We start from the raw sequence: 24955 nt of genomic DNA on the forward strand, positions 1-24955 counted from the left end.
ACAGTAGCACCTCAGCATCATTCGGAGAGTTTATATAGACATGTGCCACATCTGTAAGAGCATTGTCCTGTTGAAAAAAGCATCATTATACTGTCAGATGAGAGGTAACATTTGGGTTTACAGGGCATATGCCAGTGCTCCCTCAATCTCTGCCAGTCGTGACCTGAGGTTATACCGAAAGGTTCCCCAGACTATGACGCCAGGAGCAACACCGTTGTGCCTTTCCGAAACATGGAAAGAATGGAACCTCCTCCCAAGTCGCTTCAAACCCGTCGTCGACGGTTATTGAAGGCAGTGCAGTACCACGATTCACTACTGTAAAAAATGCGAGAATATTCGTCAGCAATACATGTTTCCCAGTCATGACGCTACTACTAATGCAACTGAGTGTGTTGTGATGGGATCATAATTCCCTAGACAATCTACTGCTATCATCTGATGAATGGTGTAGAATGACACAGAATGTTGCATGAAGTCTCTCACTTGTTGGATAGCAATCGCAGATGCGAAGGGGTTACGATGTACTTGGTGCGGTATATGGTCACCCTCCTCTTCACAGGGCAGATTCGGTCGGTCGGCTTGAACTTGAAAGGTGGATGTCCCACAAAACTTGATACAGCACAAATCGACCAGCAGGTCAAATGGAGACCCACAGTGAGGTCTCTCATGTGATAACGCAGTCTCATACAAATATGCAGCTTCTCGATGTTATTCACAGTGGTCGCTCAACATCTGAAATACTTGAGACCCCTCATATAGCACAGCACACCTGATAACAACACTAAACCTAAACAATACTAATGTACAACAATTGCCATTCTACCAGTCACAGAAAATTGCAACACTAACCATTTGCATACAGTCCAATGGTGAGCATGTGTACAAACTTGAATTCACATCTAAACATGTCCCCTTGTTGCTTCATTTTTTGTCAGGCAATGTATGCTGAGAGGCACTAACTGTCATAAAAATTCCTGATCCAGGATAAAATCGTTTGTTTCCACTATAACCTGACCAATTTTTGTATTGGCTGTTTCTTGTGATACATGAAACAGTAACTGTCGATTACATCCCCTTGTGTAATCTCACAAAGACTTGTTTAGCCATTGTTACACTGTTGGTTTGCACGTTTGTCAGGCTACCTGCCATCTCTTGTGAATGATGAGTGCCACAGTGATGTACAACCCACTGAAGCAAAAAACGCTACAGTTTTGTTTCAATGGAAGAGGTAACACAATTGTTTAAATTGTAAAGCTTGGGCAAGAATCCTACATCCTGCGAAATAGTAGCTTAATTAGCATTAGCATTGCCCTACTGGCCAAACGTGGAATCACAGGAAGATCTCCGGATCTAGTTCGTTATGCCAGCTAGTCATAGACTGAGTTCCCCTTACTCATGCATAAATCTGTTTGCGTGCACTTAAGGTAAATGGATAATGTGACCTGCAGGGAGTAACGAAGTGGCGACAACAAAATTCTTCCGCCGTCTACCGGATACCCTGATAACGAATTCTAGTTTTCTAGTAGACGCAATGTGAGACGCTCCAACAGCACGTTGGAGACGAAGGCGAAAAGGAAGATTGAGAAATGAGAGGAGAAAAGAAAGGGACAGATGTTCTTGGCAGACTGGCAGGGAGTGGCACGCAGAAATCTTGAACTGAGCCAATCGTGACGATATTAACAGGGCTGGTCCTGCAAGAAGAGTGGAAGGAGACCTGTAATTTTTATACGGGCACAGAAAATGACTTTCGAGATCCAGAATGAGATTTTCTCTCTCCAGCGGAGTGTGCGCTGATATGAAACTTCCTGGCAGATTAAAACTGTGTGCCGGACCGAAACTTGAACTGGGGACCTACTGGGGATCTATGTCTAGGTGACAAGATACTTGCGGATAAATTTCGAAATGAAACTTCCTGGCAGATTAAAACTGTGTGCCCGACCGAGACTCGAACTCGGGACCTTTGCCTTTTGCGGGCAAGTGCTCTACCAACTGAGCTACCGAAGCACGACTCACGCCCGGTACTCACAGCTTTACTTCTGCCAGTACCTCGTCTCCTACCTTCCAAACTTTACAGAAGCTCTCCTGCGAGACATGCAGAACTAGCACTCCTGAAAGAAAGGATATTGCGGAGACATGGCTTAACCACAGCCTGGGGGATGTTTCCAGAATGAGATTTTGCCCGCAAAAGGCAAAGGTCCCGAGTTCGAGTCTCGGTCGGGCACACAGTTTTAATCTGCCAGGAAGTTTCATATCAGCGCACACTCCGCTGCAGAGTGAAAACCTCATTCTTGAAACATCCCCCAGACTGTGGCTAAGCCATGTCTCCGCAATATCCTTTCTTTCAGGAGTGCTAGTTCTGCATGTCTCGCAGGAGAGCTTCTGTAAAGTGTGGAAGGTAGGAGACGAGGTACTGGCAGAAGTAAAGCTGTGAGTACCGGGCGTGAGTCGTGCTTCGGTAGCTCAGTTGGTAGAGCACTTGCCCGCAAAAGGCAAAGGTCCCGAGTTCGAGTCTCGGTCGGGCACACAGTTTTAATCTGCCAGGAAGTTTCATATCAGCGCACACTCCGCTGCAGAGTGAAAACCTCATTCTGGAAACATCCCCCAGACTGTGGCTAATCCATGTCTTCGCAATATCCTTTCTTTCAGGAGTGCTAGTTCTGCATGTCTCGCAGGAGAGCTTCTGTAAAGTTTGGAAGGTAGGAGACGAGGTACTGGCAGAAGTAAAGCTGTGAGTACCGCGCGTGAGTCGTGTTTCGGTAGCTCAGTTGGTAGAGCACTCGCCCGCGAAAGGCAAAGGTCCCGAGTTCGAGTCTCGGTCGGGCACACAGTTTTAATCTGCCAGGAAGTTTCATATCAGCGCACACTCCGCTGCAGAGTGAAAATCTCATTCTGGAAATTTCGAAATGTTCCACGATAAGTCGAGGACTGGAGGAGACTTTTATTTGAGGCTACGGAAGACATCTCGGAACCGTCTTCATAGCATAATTGGCAGACTCTAGACGCTGCATTGAAGGCAGCCCCGTCAATCATTCAACTACGTAGCATGGACTGTGCGGCTGGTCCCGGCGGAGGTTCGAGTCCTCCCTCGGGCATGGGAGTGTGCTTGTATTTAGGATAATTTAACTTAAGTAGAGTATAAGCTTAGGGACTGATGACCTTAGCAGTTACGTCCCATAATATTTCACACACATTCAACTACGTAGGTGGGCTTCAGAATATGCAGAAAACATAATTCTGTAACTTTCACCGATTCCGTCGCTTTCAGCATTCAACAGGCTTATTCACAACGGCAACACGGTTGATGGTACAGCACCACCCTAATGATTGTGGTAATGCTTAGTTCCTGACAACGTGAAATCCAAAAGACTTTTATCATTTGTACATAAACAGGACAGTTCATTAGAAGGCACTTGAAAAATCATTTCGATTTCCTTTACTCTTGTGTGGTTGCAAATATGTTTCTAACAAATCTGTTTCAGCTATAAAGCCCATGTGTTTTGACTTCGCAGTCGGTGTTCCGAGTGTCGCCATGGCAGTGGTAGTGATGGCCATGCAGTTCTGGTCGACGGCTGGTGCAGGTGTCATCAACCTTCAGAGCATCGAGGTGCACCCCACGTGTCTGCGACAGATTACCGCCAGCGTAGAGTGCACGGTTGCTGGTGTTTGCATGTCACTTGTTCCGTACATCGTCTTTCAGGTACTCCGTAACAATGTGCTCAGCTTCTACTGAAAATTATATTGAACCCGTGAAAGCAACTGCGGCCTGTAAGTAAATACTAGTTCAAGCGCCAAAAATCTGGTTTAGAGTTAATTAGCAAAATGTTTATAGCAGCAATTTAATCTTGCAGCTCTTCCATCGGTCCGTCTTTCCATACAAAAACAACAATATGGGAAATTTGGCTCTGCCTTGATGCAAAAAACTTTTATTATTTATTCCTAAACTAGTTTTGACAACAAATATCGTCATCTATAGTGGCATCCTTAATTCTGAAATATGCAGCAATAGCATAGGTACAAAACGTTATAGAAGATTACTACATGTTTAACGGTTGGTTTTTTTAAATATACCTTTGTATATGCCATCTCCGCACGTTATAGAATTAAAGAACCCACTGAAGATGGAAATACTTGTGGCTGAAATTATCTTTGGAAGGCGGTCCGACAATTAGCATATTGTTGTGATTATTTATAGCAGTTGTACAAAAGTAATATAAAAGTTGGAGATCACGGTACAACATAAAAACAGTACAGGTTTCTTTTCATATACGTGTTGTTATTCTAAGGTAAGAACAAAATGATATAAAATTTGAAGGTAATAAAATATTCTGTATGCAAATGCTTTAACTTAAATAAGGATACAAGTGCCCTCATAGCAATTAGCACTCAGTTCAGAATGTTCTCGTGAAACCACTTATTCTCCTCTTTAACAAATGCAATCATCCCTTCTCTTTCCTTCAGAAAACCTAGGTTCTCAGGGTAGTGTTTCCAGCTGCACCTTCTGATGATCGGAAAGCTACACATTCCTCTTCAAGATGTAGTTGTCCTTGAACTCTTCAGTTGCATTGAGAGTTGATGAATACAGAGTCCATAGGCATTCAGTATCCAATCTGATCCACTGTGCTATTGAAATATGCACACTCGTGAAATTTTATATTTTTCGGCAGCTGACTTAAAGTCGTAAACATAGGTTTGTGGTGTCGTGCGCGTAGGTTCAGTGAGAGGGAAACTAAATACACTCCTGGAAATTGAAATAACAACACCGTGAATTCATTGTCCCAGGAAGGGGAAACTTTACTGACACATTCCTGGGGTCAGATACATCACATGATCACACTGACAGAACCACAGGCACATAGACACAGGCAACAGAGCATGCACAATGTCGGCACTAGTACCGTGTATATAGACCTTTCGCAGCAATGCAGCCTGCTATTCTCCCATGGAGACGATCGTAGAGATGCTGGATGTAGTCCTGTGGAACGGCTTGCCATGCCATTTCCACCTGGCGCCTCAGTTGGACCAGCGTTCGTGCTGGACGTGCAGACCGCGTGAGACGACGCTTCATCCAGTCCCAAACATGCTCAATGGGGAACAGATCCGGAGATCTTGCTGGCCAGGGTAGTTGACTTACACCTTCTACAGCACGTTGGGTGGCACGGGATACATGCGGACGTGCATTGTCCTGTTGGAACAGCAAGTTCCCTTGCCGGTCTAGGAATGGTAGAACGATGGGTTCAATAACGGTTTGGATGTACCGTGCACTATTCAGTGTCCCCTCGACGATCACCAGAGGTGTATGGCCAGTGTATGAGATCGCCCCCCCACACCATGATGCCGGGTGTTGGCCCTGTGTGCCTCGGTCGTATGCACTCCTGATTGTGGCGCTCACCTGCACGGCGCCAAACACGCATACGACCATGATTGGCACCAAGGCAGAGGCGACTCTCATCGCTGAAGACGACACGTCTCCATTCGTCCCTCCATTCACGCCTGTCGCGACACCACTGGAGGCGGGCTGCACGATGTTGGGGCGTGAGCGGAAGACGGCCTAACGGTGTGCGGGACCGTAGCCCAGCTTCATGGAGACGGTTGCGAATGGTCCTCGCCGATACCCCAGGAGCAACAGTGTCCGTAATTTGCTGGGAAGTGGCGGTGCGGTCCCCTACGGCACTGCGTAGGATCCTATGGTCTTGGCGTGCATCCGTGCGTCGCTGCGGTCCGGTCCCAGGTCGACGGGCACGTGCACTTTCCGCCGACCACTGGCGACAACATCGATATACTGTGGAGACCTCACGCCCCACGTGTTGAGCAATTCGGCGGTACGTCCACCCGGCCTCCCGCATGCCCACTATACGCCTCGCTCAAATTCCGTCAACTGCACATACGGTTCACGTCCACGCTGTCGCGGCATGCTACTAGTGTTTAAGACTGCGATGGAGCTCCGTATGCCACGGCAAACTGGCTGACACTGACGGCGGCGGTGCACAAATGCTGCGCAGCTAGCGCCATTCGACGGCCAACACCACGGTTCCTGGTGTGTCCGCTGTGCCGTGCGTGTGATCATTGCTTGTACAGCCCTCTCGCAGTGTCCGGAGCAAGTATGGTGGGTCTGACACACTGGTGTCAATGTGTTCTTTTTTCCATTTCCAGGAGTGTATTTCGTAGCTTCGCGCACCGTTAGCCTCTTTCATTTCTCAAAATCACGATCGCAGAATATAAAAGTGTACTATTTCCGTAAGCTAACCCCTTGCAGTTAGGTAAAGCCACAGAAACATCGTCTTATTTTTGTTCTCCCCACAGCAGCAGTCAGTTCATGTTATTAGTTTCTTTTTAGAAGTAAATTTCGATGTAAAAGTTTGGTGCACACAGGAAGCAGTTGCATTCCCATCCCTGCCACGTACGGCCACATGCCAGAGAAACATGTAACCGGTTTTATTATCACCGACACGAATGCAAAAGTTGTAATTTGAGAGCTCCAATAAGTTGTACATTTAACAGTGCCTGAATGAAGGAAGAGTACATTTGTTCCCTTCGCTGCGTAGTTTCTTTCTTTCACTGAGCTCTACCTTCATCTCTCTTCCTCCATTTTGGTGGAATTTTCCTTTACATTTTGTAATATTCTGTGCTATTTCTGTAATAATTACTTCAGCGTTGCCCTATTGTTGCAACGCTCAGCAATTCACAATAGTGTGCACTAAGGCATTACCAGAGAAGACTCATTATTTGAACGCCGACAGTGTTAGACACGAATGTCGTTTTGTGGCAGCTATAAGCATTGTTTCCCGCTGTTCTCGTGCTTGTGTCAGAATGTGTGTCATTGGCCTTGGCGATCACAGCGGAATTTCACCGACGACTCAAATTTTCATTTTTTGGCGCTTCACCCGTTATTTACTTACATGCCCCAATTTCGAGTACGTGCTGCACCATCACTGATTGTGATATTTTGAGTGTTTGCTTCATTACAGTGAATCTCAGGATCTTAAAACAATTCTAATCATGTGTTTATTACCTCCTAATTCTGCTTCTTTAAACTTTAGCACAACATGATCTTCAGTGACTGAAACGACTCTTTTTATACTTGATGCCGTTTTATCAAAATAGAAATTGAACAACTGTGTGCTCTGCAGTAACTCGTTGCAGTGTGTCACTGGCCCGATGACAAATGTGCTTTATTCTTAATCTGACTCTCTCTCTCTCTCTCTCTCTCTCTCTCTCTCTCTCTCTCTCTCTCTCTCTCTCGCTCTCTCTCTCCCTAACACACACGCACATATACTCACACAAAATACTGCGATAAATTCTCTTTGCGTTATTGAACTGCTAAATATCTGCACTGATAGACAACTTTACTATCAGAGCATTCTCTCAGTTCTTTACGTACTGACGCATCTAGCATTTGTACTCAAACACTCACACAGTCATACTACACAGAGGCGCACAAATACTGTGTAGTGAAGTACAATAGTACTAATTTCTTGAGTAAATGTTGGAGTTAGTGTTGAATACTGGACAATGTCTGTTTTAAATCAAGTAAAACTATGAATTCCCTAACGTGACGTCACAAGAGCTCCATTTGTAATGACCCTGCAAAAATTTACAAAACAACTTCATGGTAAATAATTGTAATCGCACTAAAAATGTATGGAAAATAGCTACAAGAAAAGCCACTATTGCTGTGTACTCAATTACGAATGTGCTGAGCATTGGCAGCGTGAACATATTCCTACAGTTTTTGAAATACAAAAGAGATTTAATATGTAATTTCTGACTGTTCAGTACACTTCTAATACGTTGTAAATCATAAACTACACTCAAATACTAAATGGTGCATATTATTACGTTCTCGTACACACTCCATGCTGTAGATGTTTTCAGTGTGGAGTCAAAAATGTGATTCGACGCTTTTTCTACCAGAGATAGTCGTAAATGCTGACAGTGGAAGATGATTGCTGTGATTTTCGACTGTGAAGGTGTCGCTAGACTAGGCTGCTGACAATACGGCGCCAGTTCTCGATTTAGCTCTTGTGGATTACGTAAAAAATATTTTTCTGTATTCTACTGCTCTAAAAAGCGATTTGATTACATGAAATGCCACAAACACTTTATAGAGAATTGCAGCTGCGATTTAAATGTGATCTATGAGTAAAACAAACATCGTATATGTGTAAGAGAAGTCAGAGCTCGCAGAGAAAGATTTAAGTGTTCATTTTTCCTGCATGCTATTCGAGAGTGGAACGGTAAACAAGTAGCTAGAAGGTGATTCGATAAATCCTCTGTTACGTATTTAATAATGAATTGCAGAGTATTCATGTAGATGTAGATCTAGATGTAGAGAAGAACGCGCTGACATAACAGATTTATATGATCGAGCAATGTGTGCTTTATATTTAAACGTTCACTCAAATGTGCTACGCTTCTACACTACAAAGTTAAACAGATAAAAATTGTTTGTTAATAAAGGAAGTCCGTATAATATTTGCTGATTCAGATAAAGACAACACATGTATATAACAATTTTATCTCACTGAATCATGAAAGTGCACTTAACTTACTGCAACGACAATCCAGTGTGCCTGTCTTCTGCTAGAGAGATTCAAGTCGAAGGCCAGTTTCTTACTGGGTTCTACGAAACCACGTACATCTGCTTTCCACCATTACACGACTGTTGATTCCTGTTGCTTCTCCTCTTTTTCTTTAAATCTTGCTCAGAAAATTACTTTCGCTTCTTCTTCCGTAAATATAACATCATCCTCTCTTCTTGAGGCGTATGCACTGCTTGCGGATATTTGGTATACTTGATGTTCAACATAGATTTAGACACAACATTTCTTCACGACGGAATAGCTACCAAAACTCTTCGTTACCTCTGATGATCCTCTAAAAATGTAACAATGTAACTTCTTCACATGATTGTATCTTTCTTTCCTTCAGATCGCCGGCCGGAGTGGCCGTGCGGTTCTAGGCGCTCCAGTCTGGAACCTCGCGACCGCTACGGTCCCAGGTTCGAATCCTGCCTCGGGCATAGATGTGTGTGATGTCCTTAGGTTAGTTACGTTTAAGTAGTTCTAAGTTTTAAGGGACTGATGACCTCAGCAGTTGGGTTCCACAGAACTCAGAGCCATTTGAACCATTTGCCCTCAGCTCAACGCATCGGATTCCGGAACTTGACTCATAAAGCTTCTTCTTCCCACAATGTGTATAACGATCCTCCCTTAACGTATTCCCGTGACGTAGACCATAGCTTCACTTTCAGGTATCTTCGTTTCAATTACACAGATACACAGTTGTTTCCTAGTGGGCGTAATATTAAGTTTACAGTAACCACAAAACTTACGTTGAGTTTATGTAAAGGTGCAACACCAAAGCACATGCTTACAGATACGATTATATATTTAAATGTAAGTTACTTTTACGTTTACGATTTGTCTAAGAAAAATCAGTAAAAATATATATTAAATCAAAATTACAACCATGACCAATAAATGTGGCGAAGAATGTTAGTAGAATCACTCTATGTTAATTCCAGAGTAGAAAATCTCCGACACCCTTTCCCAGAATAATTCTTTGTAATGGTCTTTGCTTATCCTGCAGATCACGCAAAAACTATTTTTACCTGGGCTGATGAAGGGAGGAGATAATGTCACCTTGGCGAACCTTCGGGACAAGTTGAGTGACCATTGATGTTATCCCCTGTCAAAAGAAAGTCGTCCAAGATTTAAGTGTCGGTTTAGTGTAGATTACTATGAAGAGAATGTGTAGGCTGCGCCATTTGTACTGATGATCTAAATGAGACCACGGGCAGCGTGAATACCAGAGCCGGCACATGGTGTAATCCTGTCTAATGGCACCTCTCAGACTGCCGAGCCTAACGTTATATGAAATGCTTATTTGCTTCTGTCTCGGGTTCTTCGGCCGACGTTCGTGTGATGATTTTGCTGACGTTTCGCCAGCACGAGTGGCTGGCATTGTCAAAGCTTCACCCTCCATTGCCGGAGGTGAACTGGAGCCGGGCTCGCGGCCGCAGACTATATGTACCTTGCGCGCCAGCGTCCGAGGGCTTCTCCGCGGTCATTTCCGCGGTCATTTCCGGTGCGTTTCTCCTCTTGCTACCTGCTACGGTCGTTCTCTGCAGTACGGGAAGCCAGGAGCCGTTTACCTTAAGGCTTTCTTCTTTCTTGTTGAAGCTGTTCCTGTGTTTGTGTATTTCTACAGCTTCTCTGTACAAGCGGGTGTGATAGTGCTTCTCTACAGCCAGAACTTCCGTGTCGGTGAATTTTATTACATGTACCTGGTCGGTCTCACTCAGTGCGTGTTCTGCCACTGCCGATTTTTCCACCTGTCCCAACCTGCAATGTCGCTTATGTTCTTTGATCCTGGTGTTGATTGATCTTCCAGTCATTCCGACATAAACTTTCCCGCATGTGCATGGTAAGCGGTATATTCCTGACATTGCAAGTGGGTCCCTTTTATCCTTTGCCGATCTAAGACATTCTTTGATCTTCCTTGTCGGTTTGAAAATTGTCTTTACGCCGTGCTTGTGTAATATACGGCCGATTCTGTCCGTCACTCTGGGAATGTATGGCAGAAAGGCCGTACCCGACATTTCTTTTTCTGGTTTCTTACTTCGCCGGTGGTTTGGCTCTGTTACACTTCTAATATCATTTGTGGAGTACCCATTGCTCCTCAGAACACTTTCCAGGTGTTGCATTTCGCGTTTAAGGTGCTGCGGCTCACATATTCGTGCTGCTCGCGTTACGAGCGTCTGAATCATGCCTCTTTTCTGGCTCGGGTGGTGGTTTGACAGTTTGTGCAGATATCGGTCCGTGTGCGTCGGTTTTCGGTACACGCTATGTCCCAGGTTTTGGCCATCCCTTGTGACCAGCACATCTAGAAATGGTAGTTTTCTGTCCTTTTCCACTTCCATGGTAAATTTTATGTTGGCGTGGAGGTTGTTCAAGTGTCTTAGGAAGTCACCGAGCTGTTCTTCACCATGGCTCCACACGACGAAAGTATCATCGACGTACCTGTACCACACCTTAGGTTTACAAGTCGCCGAGTCCAGTGCCTGTGCTTCGAAATGTTCCATGAAGAAGTTGGCCACCACTGGACTAAGAGGACTACCCATGGCAACGCCTTCCAGCTGTTCGTAGAAATTGCCATTCCACGTGAAATAGCTCGTGGTGAGACAGGCATGGAAGAGCTTCATGATGTCTTGCGGGAAAATGGAACCGATGTGCTCCAGAGCGTCACTGAGTGGCACTTTCGTAAATAACGAAACAACATCAAACCTGACCAGGATGTCGTTCGGTGCAAGTTTCAGTTTCTTCAGCTTCACAATGAAATGTCCTGAGTCCTTAATGTATGCGTCGGTCTTCCCCACGTGTGGCTGGAGCAAAGAGGCCAAATGTTTTGCTAATTTATACGTCGGTGAGCCAGGAGCGCTAACGATCGGTCTCAGTGGAACGTTGTTCTTATGGATCTTGGGTAATCTATACAGCCGAGGTGGTAGGGCTTCAGTGTTGCGCAGGTCTCTCTGTATGTCCGCCGGCAGAGAAGACGCCTTGATTAATCGATTCGTAATCCGTGTGATACGCTGCGTCGGATCTGCGCTTAGTTTTCGGTACGTCGACGGATCTAATAGGTCTCGGATCTTCGATTTTCATTACGACGGTCACATTCCCCTTATCAGCAGGCAGTACCAATATACTCTTGTCAGCGATGAGATTCTTAATGGTTTGTACCTCTTCTTTCTTCAGGTTGCAAGCTGGTAGTTTTGCTCGGCGCAGTATCCTGGCTGTTTCAGCGCGTATTTCCTCTGCCCTTTCACAAGGAAGGGTCAGAATGGCTGCTTCGGTGTTGGCAACGATGTCCTCCATAGGTATAGTTCTCGGGATGATAGCGAAATTCCCTCCTTTTTGAAGAACAGACACTTTCTCTTCGGTCAATTGGCGTTCAGTGAGGTTGACCACTGTGTGTGACATGTCGAGAATCTCCTTGATGGTCTGCTTCCGGCATCTTTCAAACTTCTTCGTCTGTCGCTCGGTACAGCGCTCGAGTTCGTCCTGCACGCTCCAGTGAGTGATGCTGTCGATCTTGTCCCAGTCGTCTCGATGAATTCTACTTCTTAGTTGATAGAAAATGTCCAGGAGTTCCTGATCCGTTCTTGCCACGTCTCTCCGTGTTGTATGTATTCGCTTACGATGTGCTTGGGCGGTGGTGAATAGGCGCTTACATCTCAAGAACTTCGGTGTAGCACATTCATCTCGGCTCAGAGAAGCTGTAGAAATACAAAAACACGCGAACAGTTTCAACAAGAAAGAGGGAAGCCTTAAGGTAAACGGATCCTGGCTTCACGTACTGCAGCGAACGACCGTCGCAGGTAAAAGAGGAGAACCGCACCGGAAATTTTTTACACTTGACCTCTTAGCAAAAAATAGTCCACAGCTAATATCCAGCATCTAACCTGATACAGGGATTAATGAACACAGTGTTGTAGAGAGAGTGAATATTGTAGCCCCCAAATCCTCTAAAAATAACCGAGAAATATATCTGCCGCGCGGGTTTAGTCGAGCGGTCGGGGGGGGGGGGGGGGGGGGGGGGAGGGGGGGGGCTGCAGTCATGGACTGTGCGGCTGGTCCCAGCGGAGGTTCGAGTCCTTCCTCGGGCAATGATGTGTGTGTGTGTGTGTGTGTGTGTGTGTGTGTGTGTGTGTGTGTGTGTGTCCTTAGGATAACTTAGGTTAAGTAGTGTGTAAGCTTAGGGACTGATGACCTTAGCAGTTAAGTCCCATAAGATTTCACACACAAACAAATATATGTACTCAAAACAAAGTCTTTAAAAATTTACTTGACGCCTTTGTGAGAGACAAACTCCACTTCTTCAAAACTGACTATGTAACTGTAGGTCGAATTATCAGTTTAATAAGTTCACGGTTGCAAAATACTAACGCGAATTCTTTGCAGACGAATGGAAAAACTGGTAGAAGCCGACCTCGGGGAAGATCAGTTGGATACCTGAGAGATGTAGGAACATGTGAGGCAATACCGACCCTACGGATTATCTTATAGGATGATAATTATGAAAAATCCACTTCGATGTCACAAACTACCTGGTGTTTACCTAGGTTGCAGCGTGGATAACCACGCCTTCTCCAGAACAAATATAAAGCAGCTTGCCTAAATATGGCGTCTTGCCGCTGTAGGTGTTGATTTTAGCCTTTGACTATGCCTATTTAGGCAAGCTGTTTTATATTTGTTCTGAAGAAGGTGTGGTTACCAGCGCTGAAACCTAGGTATACACCAGGTATTTTGTGCAATCGAGGCGGATTTTTCATTATTATTTCGATACTTACGTTTGCTGAAGCGCTGCAGTGCTGAAAGTTCTTAGAGGATAGGTTGAGGAAAGTCAAACCTACGTTTATAGCATTTGTAGACATAGAGAAAGTTTTTGTCAATGTTCTCTGGAATACTCTCTTTCAAATTCTGAAGGTTTCAGGCGTTAAAGGCTATTTCCAATTTATACAGAAAATAAATGGCAGTTATAAGAGTCGAGGGGCACGAAAGGGAAGGAGTGTTTGAGAAGGGAGTGAGACGGAGTTGTAGCCTATCTACGATTTTATTCAATCTGTATATTGAGCAAGCAGTCAAGGAGACAAAAGAAAAATTTGGAGTAGGAACTGAAATCCATGGAGAAGAAATAAAAACTTTGAGGCTTGATGATGACATTGTAATTCCGTCAGAGACAGCAAAGAACCTGGAACAGCAGCTGAAAGGAGGATATAACATGAAGATCAACAAAAGCAAAACGAGGATAATGGATGTAGCAGAATTAAATCAGTTGATGGTGAGGAAATTAGATTAGGAAATGAGAGACTTAGAGTAGTAAATGAGTTTTGCTATTTAGGGAGTAAAATAAGTGATGATGTCAAAGTAAAGAGGATATAAAATGCAGACTGGCAATGGCAAGGAAAGTGTTTCTGAAGAAGAGAACGCCGGCCGTTGTGGCCGAGAGGTTCTAGGCGCTTCAGTCTGGAACTGCACGACCGCTACGGTCGCAGGTTTGAGTCCTGCCTCGGGCATGGATGTGTGTGATGTCAGGTTAGTTAGGTTTTAGTAGTTCTAGGGGGACTGATGACCTCAGATGTTAAGTCCCATAGTGCTCCGAGTCATTTGAAGAAGAGAAATTTTTTAACATCGGGTATAGATTTAAGTGTGAGGAAGTGTTTTCTGGAAGTATTTGTATGGAGTGTGGCCATATATGGAAGTGAAACGAGGACGATAACTAGTTTACGCAGTAAGAGAATAGAAGCTTTCGAGATGTGGAGTCACAGAAGAATGCTGAAGATTAGATAGATAGATCACGTAACTAATGTGGAGGTACTGAACAGAATTGGGGAGAAGAGGACTTTGTGGGTCAACTTGACTAGAAGAAGGGTTCGGTTGGTAGGACATGTTTTGAGGCGTCAAGGGATGACGAGTTTATTATTGAAGGGCAGCGTGGGGGTGGGGGGAGGGTGGTAAAAATCGTGGAGGGAGACATAGAGATGAATACACTAAGGAGATTCAGAAGGATGTAGGCTGCAGTAGTTTCTTCGATATGAAGAATCTCGCACAGGGTAGAGTAGCATGGAGAGCTGCATCAAACCGGTCTCTGGACTGAAGATCACAACAACAACTGTATACCAGACGTGGCTTGAAATCAAAGAAATAGATTTATATCAGATAAATCAACAAACGGTGGAACTGATACCTCTTGGTAGACAAAACGGGTCAGAAGACTGTTGCAGAAACAACGAAAATAGAATGCCAAATTTAAACCAAATCTCCAATATTGGCGATATTTTACAGAAGTTAGAAATTTAGTATGGACTCTATGCTAGACGGAAACGGCCATGCTGCAGTGGATACACCGGTTCCCGTTAGATCACTCGAGTTAAGCGCTGTCGGGCTTGGTCGGCACTTGTATGGGTGACCATCCTGGCCTCCATTCGCTGTTGCCATTTTTCGGGGTGCACTCAGTCTCCTATTGCCAATTGAGGACCTACTCGACCGAACAGTGGCGGCTCTGGTCAAAGAAAACTATCATAGCGACCGGGAGAGCGGTGTGCTGACCACACGCCCGTCCTCAACGCATCCTCAGCTGAGTATGCCACGGCGGTCGGATGGTCCCGTCGGGCCACACCTGAAGACAGACTGCTATGCTAGATGCTTATAATAGTTTCCACAACGAAACTTTGTCTCGTTCTAACCAAGAACAGCTGCCAACATGAGCTACTCAGAAGTACATATCCCCGGGCTAGTGAAGGAACTTAAATCAATAAAAGCGAGTCTTCCGCTCCAGACTGCATACCAGTTAGGTTCCTTTCAGAGTATGCTGACAATCATACAACCGCTCGCTCGACGAAAGATCCGTACCCAAAGACTGGAAAGTTGCACTGGTCACCACTGTTCAAGAAAGGTAGTAGGAGTAGTCCGCTAAATTACAGACCAATATCAATAACGTCGATATGCAGCAGGATTTTGGAATATATATTGTGTTTGAACGTTATGAATTACCTCGAAGAGAATGGTCTATTGACACACAGTCAATGCTATGATAAGGGATTTCAAATTGATTCTGTATTTCTAGATTTCCAAAATGCTTTGGACACTGTACCACGAAAGTGCCTCGTAATCAAATTCCATGTTTATGGAACATCGTCTCAGTTAGGTGATTGGATTCGTAATTTCCTGTCAGGGAGTCACAGTTCGTAGTAATTGACGGAAAGTCATCAAATAAAACAGAAATGATCTCTGGCGTTCCCCGAGGTAGTGTTATAGGCCCTGTGCTGTTCTTTATCTACATAAACAATTTTGGAGACAATATGAGCAGCCGTCTTGTTTTCAGATGATGCTGTCGTTCATCGACTGTTAAACTCGTTAGAAGATCAAAACAAACTACAAAAGGATTTAGAAAAGATATGTGATTGGTGCATTATTGGCACTTGACCCTAAATAATGAAAAGTCTGAAGTCATCCACATGAATGCTAAAAGGAATCCGTTAAACTTCGGTTACACAATCAATCAGTCAAATCTAAAGGCCGTAAATTCAACTAAATACCTAGGAATTACCATTATGAACAGATCAAATTGGAAAGAAAACTTAGAAAATGAAACAGATCTACTAAAGAGACTGCTTATACTGCGCTTGTCCGTTCTCTTCTGCAGTACTTACACGCGGTCTGGCATCCTTTCCACATAGGATGAAGGGAGTACATCGAGAAAGTTCAAAGAAGAGCAGCACGTTTTGTATTATCGCGAAATAAAGAAGGAAGTATCACTGGCATGATGCAGGATTTGGGGTGGAGTCATTAAAACAAAGCCGTTTTTCGTTGCAGCGGAATCTTCTCTCGAAATTTCAATCAGCAACTTTGCCTACGAATGTGAAAATATTTTGTTGGTGCCGACCTACATAGGGAGAAACGTCCATCATAATAAAGTAAGGGAAGTTAGAGCTCGCACGGAAAGACAGAGGCGCTCGTTTCTTCCGCACGCTGTTCGAGACTGGATAATAGAAAATCATTGTAAAGATACACTACTGGCCATTAAAATTGCTACACCAAGAAGAAATGCAGATGATAAACGGGTATTCATTTGACAAATATATTATACTAGAACTGACGCGTGATTACATTTTCACGCAAGTTCAGTGCATAGATCCTGGGAAATCAGTACCCAGAACAACTACCTCTGGCAGTAATAACGGCCTTGATACACGTGGACAATGAGTCAAACAGAGCTTGGATGACGTGTACAGGTACAGCTGCACATGCAGCTTCAACACGATACCACAGTTCACCAAGAGTAGTGACGGACGTATTGGGACGAGCCATTTGCTCGGCCACCATTGATCAGACGTTTTCAATTGGTGAGAGATCTGGACAATGTGCTGGCCAGGGCAGCAGTCGAACATTTTCTGTATTCAGAAAGGCCCCTACAGGATCTGCAACATGCGGTCGTGCATTATCCTGCTGAAATGTAGGGTTTCGCAGGGATCGAATGAAGGGTAGAGTCAAGGGTTGTAACACATCTGAAATGTCCACTGTTCGAAGTGCCGTCAATGCGAACAAGAGGTGACCGAGACGTGTAACCAATGCCACCTCAAACCATCACGCCAGGTGATACGACAGTATGGCGATGACGTATACAAGCTTCCAATGCGCGTTCACCGCGATGTCGCCAGACACGGATGCGACCACCATGATGCTGTAAACGTAACCTGGATTCATCCGAAAGAATGACTTTTTGCCATTCGTGCACTCAGTTTGGTCGTTGAGTACACCATCGCAGGCGCTCCTGGCTGTGATGCTACGTCAAGGGTAACGGCAACCACGGTCTCCGAGCTGATAGCCCATGCTGCTGCAAAGGTCGTCGAACTCTTCGTGCAGATTGTTGTTGTCTTCCAAACGTCCCCATCTGTTGACTCAGGGATCGAGACGCGGCTGCACGATTCGTTACAGCCATGCGGATGAGATGCATGTCATCTCGACTGTAGTAATACGAGGCCGTTGGGATCCAGCAGGGCGTCCCGTATTACCCTCCTGAACCCACAGATTCCATATTCTGCTAACCGGTCTTTGGATCTCGACCAACGCGAGCAGCAATATCGCTATACGATAAACCGCAATCGCGAAAGGCTACAATCCTTTATCAAAGTCGGAAACGTGATGCCACGGATTTCTCCTCCTTAAACGAGGCATCGCAACAACGTTTCACCAGTCAACGCCGGTCAACTGCTGTTTGTGTATGAGAAAACGGTTGGAAACTTTCTCATGTCAGCACGTTGTAAGTGTAGCCACCGATGCCAACCGTGTGTGAATGCTCTGCATATCACAGCATCTTCTTCCTGTCGGTTAAATTTAGCGTGTGTAGCACGTCATCTTCGTGGTGTAGCAATTTTAATGGCTAGTAGTGTACAACGAACCCTCCGCTAGGCACTTAAGTATGATTTGCAGAGTATCCATGTAGATGTGGATGTAGATACAGCTTTACTCTACGGCATTGGCCGCTTACCATGCACATGCGGGAAAGTTTATGTCGGAATGACTGGAAGATCAATCAACACCAGGATCAAAGAACATAAGCGACATTGCAGGTTGGGACAGGTGGAAAAATCGGCCGTGGCAGAACACGCACTGAGTGAGACCGACCAGGTACATGTAATAAAATTCACCGACACGGAAGTTCTGGCTGTAGAGAAGCACTATCACACCCGCTTGTACAGAGAAGCTGTAGAAATACACAAACACGGGAACAGCTTCAACAAGAAAGAAGAAAGCCTTAAGGTAAACGGCTCCTGGCTTCCCGTACTGCAGAGAACGACCGTAGCAGGTAGCAAGAGGAGAAACGCACCGGAAATGACCGCGGAAATGACCGCGGAGAAGCCCTCGGACGTTGGCGCGCAAGGTACATATAGTCTGCGGCCGCGAGCCCGGCTCCAGTTCACCTCCGGCAATGGAGGGTGAAGCTTTGACAATGCCAGCCACTCGTGCTGGCGAAACGTCAGCAAAATCATCACACGAACGTCGGCCGAAGAACCCGAGACAGAAGCAAATAAGCAGTTTGTCAACAAGTGGCCACGAAAGTCTTAACAATTTTGTTATGTGAAATACTGTCACCTGCCATATGGCGTAGGGCGTACAAGGATTGTGTGTTAAATTCTTAGCATTACAGCTTAATAACAGATTTAACTGGGAGGAGCATACCACAGAACTGCTGAAGCGCCTAAACAAATATCTATGTGCTGTGTGAATTTTGTGAGACACAGGTGATGTAAAAATTAAAAAAAAAAAAAAAAAAAACGCTAGCGTACTATGCTTACTTTCATTCCATAATGTCATATGGAACTATTTTCTGGAGTAACTCATGAAGCCAAGGTAAAGATTTCCGAGCCCAAAAACGTGGAATATGAATTATTTGTGGTGTGAACTCAAGAATGAGCTGCAGACGGCTATTTAAGGCTTCCCAATATCTTTATTCCTTAACGAAATTCGTCATTAAAATATATCTTTTTTTCCCAAATCAGCAGCTCTGTTCATGGAATCAACACTAGAAATAAGAAAAACTTTCACAATGATTTAAAGTCACCTACATGGTTCGGAAAGGTGGCCACCATTCCGCGGAATACATTTTCAATAACATGCCAGCAACCATAAATCACTAATAACGACGTTCATTTTGAGAAGAATCTAAAGGATTTAATGGTAGCGAATTCCTTCTTATCCATCGATGCATTTCTTAGCAGAACCTATTGAGCATGTGTGTTATTAATATTATCACACAATGTGAATATTGCTTACAATCTGACATCGGTCCCAATTTTGTGGTGTGATGCGATCATTGTAAACAAGTGCTGTAATTATTTTTATTTTGGTGATGAGTGGCTACAAATTCTCAAGAATTATCATTGCACCTAAGAGTGTTGAACATTTTAAATGAAAATAGGCTTAAGATTTGTTTTCTAACCGAATACACATCAAGAGCGGAATTTAATTTAGAATATGTGGAAGGTACATTACAATTTCTGGGCGTACTTTGTAAACATTTACTGTGTATGCTGCTTTCTGAGATGTCCTCACTATGCCGCGCGGGGTAGCCGCGTGGTCTTGGGCACCTCGTCAAGGTTCGTGCTGCTCAAATGGTTCAAATGGCTCTGAGCACTATGGGACTCAACTGCTGTGGTCATCAGTCCCCTAGAACTTAGAACTACTTAAACCTAACTAACCTAAGGACATCACACACAGCCATGCCCGAAGCAGGATTCGAACCTGCGACCGTAGCAGTCTCACGGTTCCGGACTGCGCGCCTAGAACCGCGAGACCACCGCGGCCGGCTTCGTGCTGCTCCCCCCATCGGAGGTTCGAGTCCTCCCTCTGGCATGGGTGTGTGTGTTGTCTATATCGTAAGTTAGTTTAATTTAGATTAAGCAGTGTGTAGGCTAAGAAACCGACGACCTCAGCAGTTTGGTCCCATATGGCCTTATCACAAATTTCCAAATTTCTCCTCACCATGGGTCAATTCCAACGAAAAGTACATCCAATCCAATCTGATCTAATCTAATCTATCTGCGCATGCAGTCTCAAAACGTGGTTGGCACAGACTGTGACGCACACACCTCATACGATAGAAGTGGCGTGGCTTCACCACAGGTGCCGCCACTCGCCCAACGACAACTTGCCTTGTGACGTCACCACCGTTGTGACGGCTCCCCATCTATTGAGGCTGCTGAGACCACCCACTGACTTGACGCTGGCGTGACGTGAGCTTACCTCCTGTAGGTGTGAAGTGGTCCGCTCTCCACCTGGAGTGGGCTCTCACCTTTGGCCGCGGAACCTTTCCAATTCCAGCCAGGGAAGCCGCCGGATATGTTATTTTACCTGTCCGGAAGAGGAGGGGACGATGTGTTGTCTTACCGACGCTGCCCGGATCGACTGCGGACAGTCTTTTGCTTCTTCAGTACTATCATTCTTTTACAAAAAAATCGATACAGATTAATAACAACATATATAAGTAGATCATTATACCCAGCCATTTCTCCTAGTAAACATGAAAAGAAGTCACAATGAACAGATACAAGAAGCTGTCAGAAAACTAGCTTTAATAACAGAAATTCAAAATGTAGACAGGATTGCATAGATTCATCCCCTCTGGGACCAAAATATAATAATTGACAAACAGTTATAAAGCTTTAAATGCATTATCTTTATTTTAAAAATAATTTTAAGAAAAAATGAGATGATTATGACAGTGAGGTACTCTTGGCACTATTGACAAGAAGGTATATTACACAACACAATAAAAAGTCCTATCTATAAGTAACTGGGATGAGGTGTGAGGTGAAGCAGAAGGGACTAGTTCCTGCTACTACCATTTCCTTCAAACTACATAACTACTCCAAGTATATTTTCTTCAAACTACATCACTATAGCAGATATGTGCACCCCCTTCTCACTACTGTCAGAATTCGCACAGACCACAGATCCACAGGAAAACTACTGTGCCAGGACGACTTGCATCTGGTTTGTCTCTCACAGGCTACTTCATCACATACACCGGCTGTTGTGGACAATCCGCTATATTCAGATTTCCCCTTCTCAGTTATTATTGCTGTTTCGTAGGGACTAGTGACTGTCCACACTTCTTCAATATATTTTTTCAATCTTCATTGGCCAAACAGCAAGAATACCACTTTTCGTCACAGAAAACCTATATCTGGAGGAACACCTATCACGTAAACAGTAACACACGGGCACAGCACAACAATACAAGGACATGGCACTGATTACCTCACACGAGGACTGTAGTCGATCTATATCATGAACTTTGTCTTTAGTGGGTCTCTCATCAGTACGAGTGTTATTCTTATTTAGACACCACTTTTACGAAAATTCTTTCTCACAGTCGGAATTGTCATTATTCACATTACACTCCTCAATAATATATCTCGGTTGTCATCCTGGACTGAGCGTTCCATCACAGAAAAGCGTAAAAAATAACAATACACTATTAATCTGCAACAACAACGAAATCTTATTTTGACATTTCACCATGTACTAATTAGTTGCACTATAATCCTTCTTTCAGGTTGCGTCCCCCTCAGTGTACGCATAGCATAAAAGTAATGATGCTTTCCTCAGTGGCTGACAAATAAAACTTCCACACAGTCTCGCTTCACACATTAACATGAGCAAGGCACTTTCTTTCAGCCAACATTCTTCTCATTACAGCCACATATACTCTATCCTGTGCAAGCCTCTTCATCTCCGAATAACTACTTCAACCTACATATTTCTGAATCTGCGTAGTGTATTCATCTCTTGGTCTCCCTCTACGATTTTTATGCTCCACGCTTCCCTCGAGTTCTAAACTGGTGATCCCTTGATGCCTCAGAACGTGTACTACCAGCCGATCCCTTCTTCTAGTTAAGCTGTGCCACAATTTTCTCTTATCCCCAATTCTATTCAGTACCTCCTCATTAGTTATGTGATCTACCTATCTAATCATCAGCATTCTTCTGTAGCACCACATTTCGAAAGCATTCATTCTCTTCTTTTCCACACTGTTTATCGTCCATGTTTCACTTCCATACAGGGCTACTCTCCATACAAATACTTTCACAAAAGACTTCCTGTCACTTAAATCTATACTCGATAATAACAAATTTCTCTTCTTCAGAATCGCTTTCATTGCCACATACATTGTATATTTTATATCCTCTCTACTTGGACCATCACAAGTTATTTTGCTCGCCAAATAGCAAAATCCATTTACTGCTTAAGTGTCTGTTTTAATAATTTAATTCCCTCGGCAATTTCGGATTTAATTCAACTACATTTCATTATCTTCGTTTTGCTTTTGTTGATGCTCATCTTATATCCTCCTTTCAAGAGACTGTCCACGTTGTTCAGTTGCTCCTCCAGGTCTTTGCTTTCTCTGAAAGAATTACAATGTCGTCAGCAAACCTGCATGGATTTTAATTCATACTCCAAATTTTTCTTTTATTCCCTTTACTGAATGCTCAATGTACAGGTTGAATAACATCAGGGATCGGATACAACCCCATCTCACTTCCTTCTCAATCACTGCTTCCCTTTCATGCCTCTCAACTGTCATCTGGTTTCTACTCAAATTGCAAATAGACTTTCATTCCCTGTATTTTACCCCCGTCACCTTAAGAATTTGAAAGGGAGTATTCCATTCAATATTGTAAAAAGCTTTTTCTTGCTCTACAAATGTGAGAAACGTAAGTTTGCCTTTCCTTAACTTATCTTTTAAGATAAGTCGTAGGGTTATTATTGCCTCGCGTGTATCAACATTTCTACGGAATCGAAACTGATCTTCCCCGAGAACAGCTTCTACCAGTTTTTCCATTCGTTTATAAAGAATTCGTGTTAGTATTTTGCAACCATGACTTATTAAAGTGATAGTTCGGAAATATTCACACCTGTCGGCACCTACTTTCTTTGGGATTGGAATAATCATATTCTACTTCAAATCTGGGGGTCTTTCGCCTGTCTAATACATCTTGCTTACCAAATGGAAGAGTTTCATCATGACTGGCCCTCCCAAGGCTATCAGTGGTTCTAATGGAATGGTGACTACTCTCAGGGCCTTGTTTCGAATTAGGTCTTTCAGAGGTCTATCAAATTCTTCTCACAGTGTCATATGTCCCAGTTCATCTTCATTTACTTCCTCTTCCATTCCCATAACATTGCCCTCAAGTACATCGACCTTGTATAGTCCCTCTATATACTCCTTCCACGTTTCTGCTTTCCCTTCTTTGCTTAGGACGGGTTTACCATCTGAGCTTTTGATATTCACATATGCGGTTCTCGTTTCTGCAAAGGTCTCTTTAATTTCCCTGTAGGCAGTATCTATCTTACCCCTAGTGATATATGCCTCTAAATCCTTACATTTGTCCTCTACCCATCCATGCGTGGCCATATTGCAGTCCCTTTTGATCTCATTTTTGAGACCTCTGTATTCCTTTTCGCCTGCTTCATTACAGCACTTTTATATTTTCTTCTTCATCAATTACGTTTATTATCTCTTCTGTTGCCCAAGAATTTCTACTAGCCCTCGTCTTTTTACCTACTTGATTCTCTGCTGCCTTCACTACATCTCTCAAAGCTACCCATTCGTCCTCTACTGCGTTTCTTTCACCCATTCTTGTCAACCGTACCCTAATGGTCTCTCTACAACTTCTGGTTCTTTCACCTTATCCAGGTCCCATCTCCTTCAATTCCTACCTTTTGGCAGTTTCTTCAGTTTTAATCTACAGTTTATTCAATAAATTGTGGTCAGAGTCTACATCTGCCCCAGGAAATGTCTTACAATGTAAAAGCAAGATCCTAAACTCGGTATTACTAGTACAAAATCTATCTGAAACCTTCTAGTGTCTCCAGGCCTCTTCCATGTATACAACGTTCTTCCAAGGAAAACTTATGAGATACAAATATCTGTATCAATGACAGTCAGTGAATTCTCAATTAAACCTGTTGTCTGACTCTTAGTTCCTTTTTCGAAACCGAAGCTTTATTTCGTAATCTTCCCTTCTCTGACTCTTTGAGAACAGTTTCAGTCGCAAGTTGAACAACGACCTTTCGCCTTCTCTCTTCACCAGGTAGAAAACTACCAATCCCCAACTTCTGTTAGCAAATAACATATTTCAAAACTAATACGGGAGCTAATGCTATGGATCTGTGATGTAGCACATTTATGATATTTTGGAAGTCTTTAAGTAGACATCCAAGGTCTATGATGCTACGAGTGATAAACCTGGCATAAATTATCTGATTGCTTAATTCCTTCATGATCTTACTGAAGGGTTACAAGCAAGGTGGTAACTTGAGATTGTAACAATCACTCGTTCATTGCAGGTGCAGCAAAGCCTCACGGCTGCGCTGATTTATTTGTACTTGGTTTTGTTTGAACCTCACGAGTGAGTGCACGTATTAGCTGTCACTTGCTGCAAAGGGCTGCCTATGGTCTGAGTCTCTATTGGTACACAGACACAGTTATTCGACAGTCAGCACAAGATGTCACAGTCGTTCCTACCGTCTTTGCGAAAGCTGCACTGCGCGATTAACTGCACAGATTTCACTTTAAGAGAAAACTCTTCTCGTTTTTACTACATTCAGAATATGCAAAAACCTTCCATCTATTTCACACGCACGTTCATTATCACATATTCTGTCTGCCCGATAGCTGAGTGGGCAGTCGGCTTTCAGCCGTGATACCGTGCGGACGGGCTCGGCGCGCCGGGCAGTGCTCCGCAGGTGGTGTTGTTTACCCGCTAGCGCGCGGTCGCGTCGTTGTCTTGCCGTATAGTACCTGTACCGACCCGACATGGCGTTCTCATATCGAAAAGCTACAATCAAACTAACGTTCAACACATCGTACACGAGACCGAAGGCACATG

General features: G+C 44.0%; 1 protein-coding gene and 2 non-coding genes across 3 annotated transcripts in view; 2 read left to right on the top strand and 1 right to left on the bottom strand.

Annotated features, from left to right (window-relative positions):
• The window catches only part of LOC126355300 (beta-alanine transporter-like), a 602272-nt gene that overhangs the window by 558962 nt on the left and 18355 nt on the right, over window positions 1–24955 (top strand). The window contains exon 7 of the mRNA XM_050005591.1: window positions 3510–3697. Coding sequence (XP_049861548.1) covers window positions 3510–3697 — 188 coding nt within the window. The remainder of the gene's footprint in view (window positions 1–3509; window positions 3698–24955) is intronic.
• Trnal-caa (transfer RNA leucine (anticodon CAA)) lies at window positions 1931–2005 on the bottom strand. Its single transcript has one exon. It is a non-coding gene; the product is annotated as a tRNA-Leu (tRNA).
• Trnal-caa (transfer RNA leucine (anticodon CAA)) lies at window positions 2449–2523 on the top strand. The gene has a single exon. It is a non-coding gene; the product is annotated as a tRNA-Leu (tRNA).

This window comes from Schistocerca gregaria, chromosome 3 (genome assembly GCF_023897955.1).
Source record: "Schistocerca gregaria isolate iqSchGreg1 chromosome 3, iqSchGreg1.2, whole genome shotgun sequence".
Lineage (NCBI taxonomy): Eukaryota > Metazoa > Arthropoda > Insecta > Orthoptera > Acrididae > Schistocerca > Schistocerca gregaria.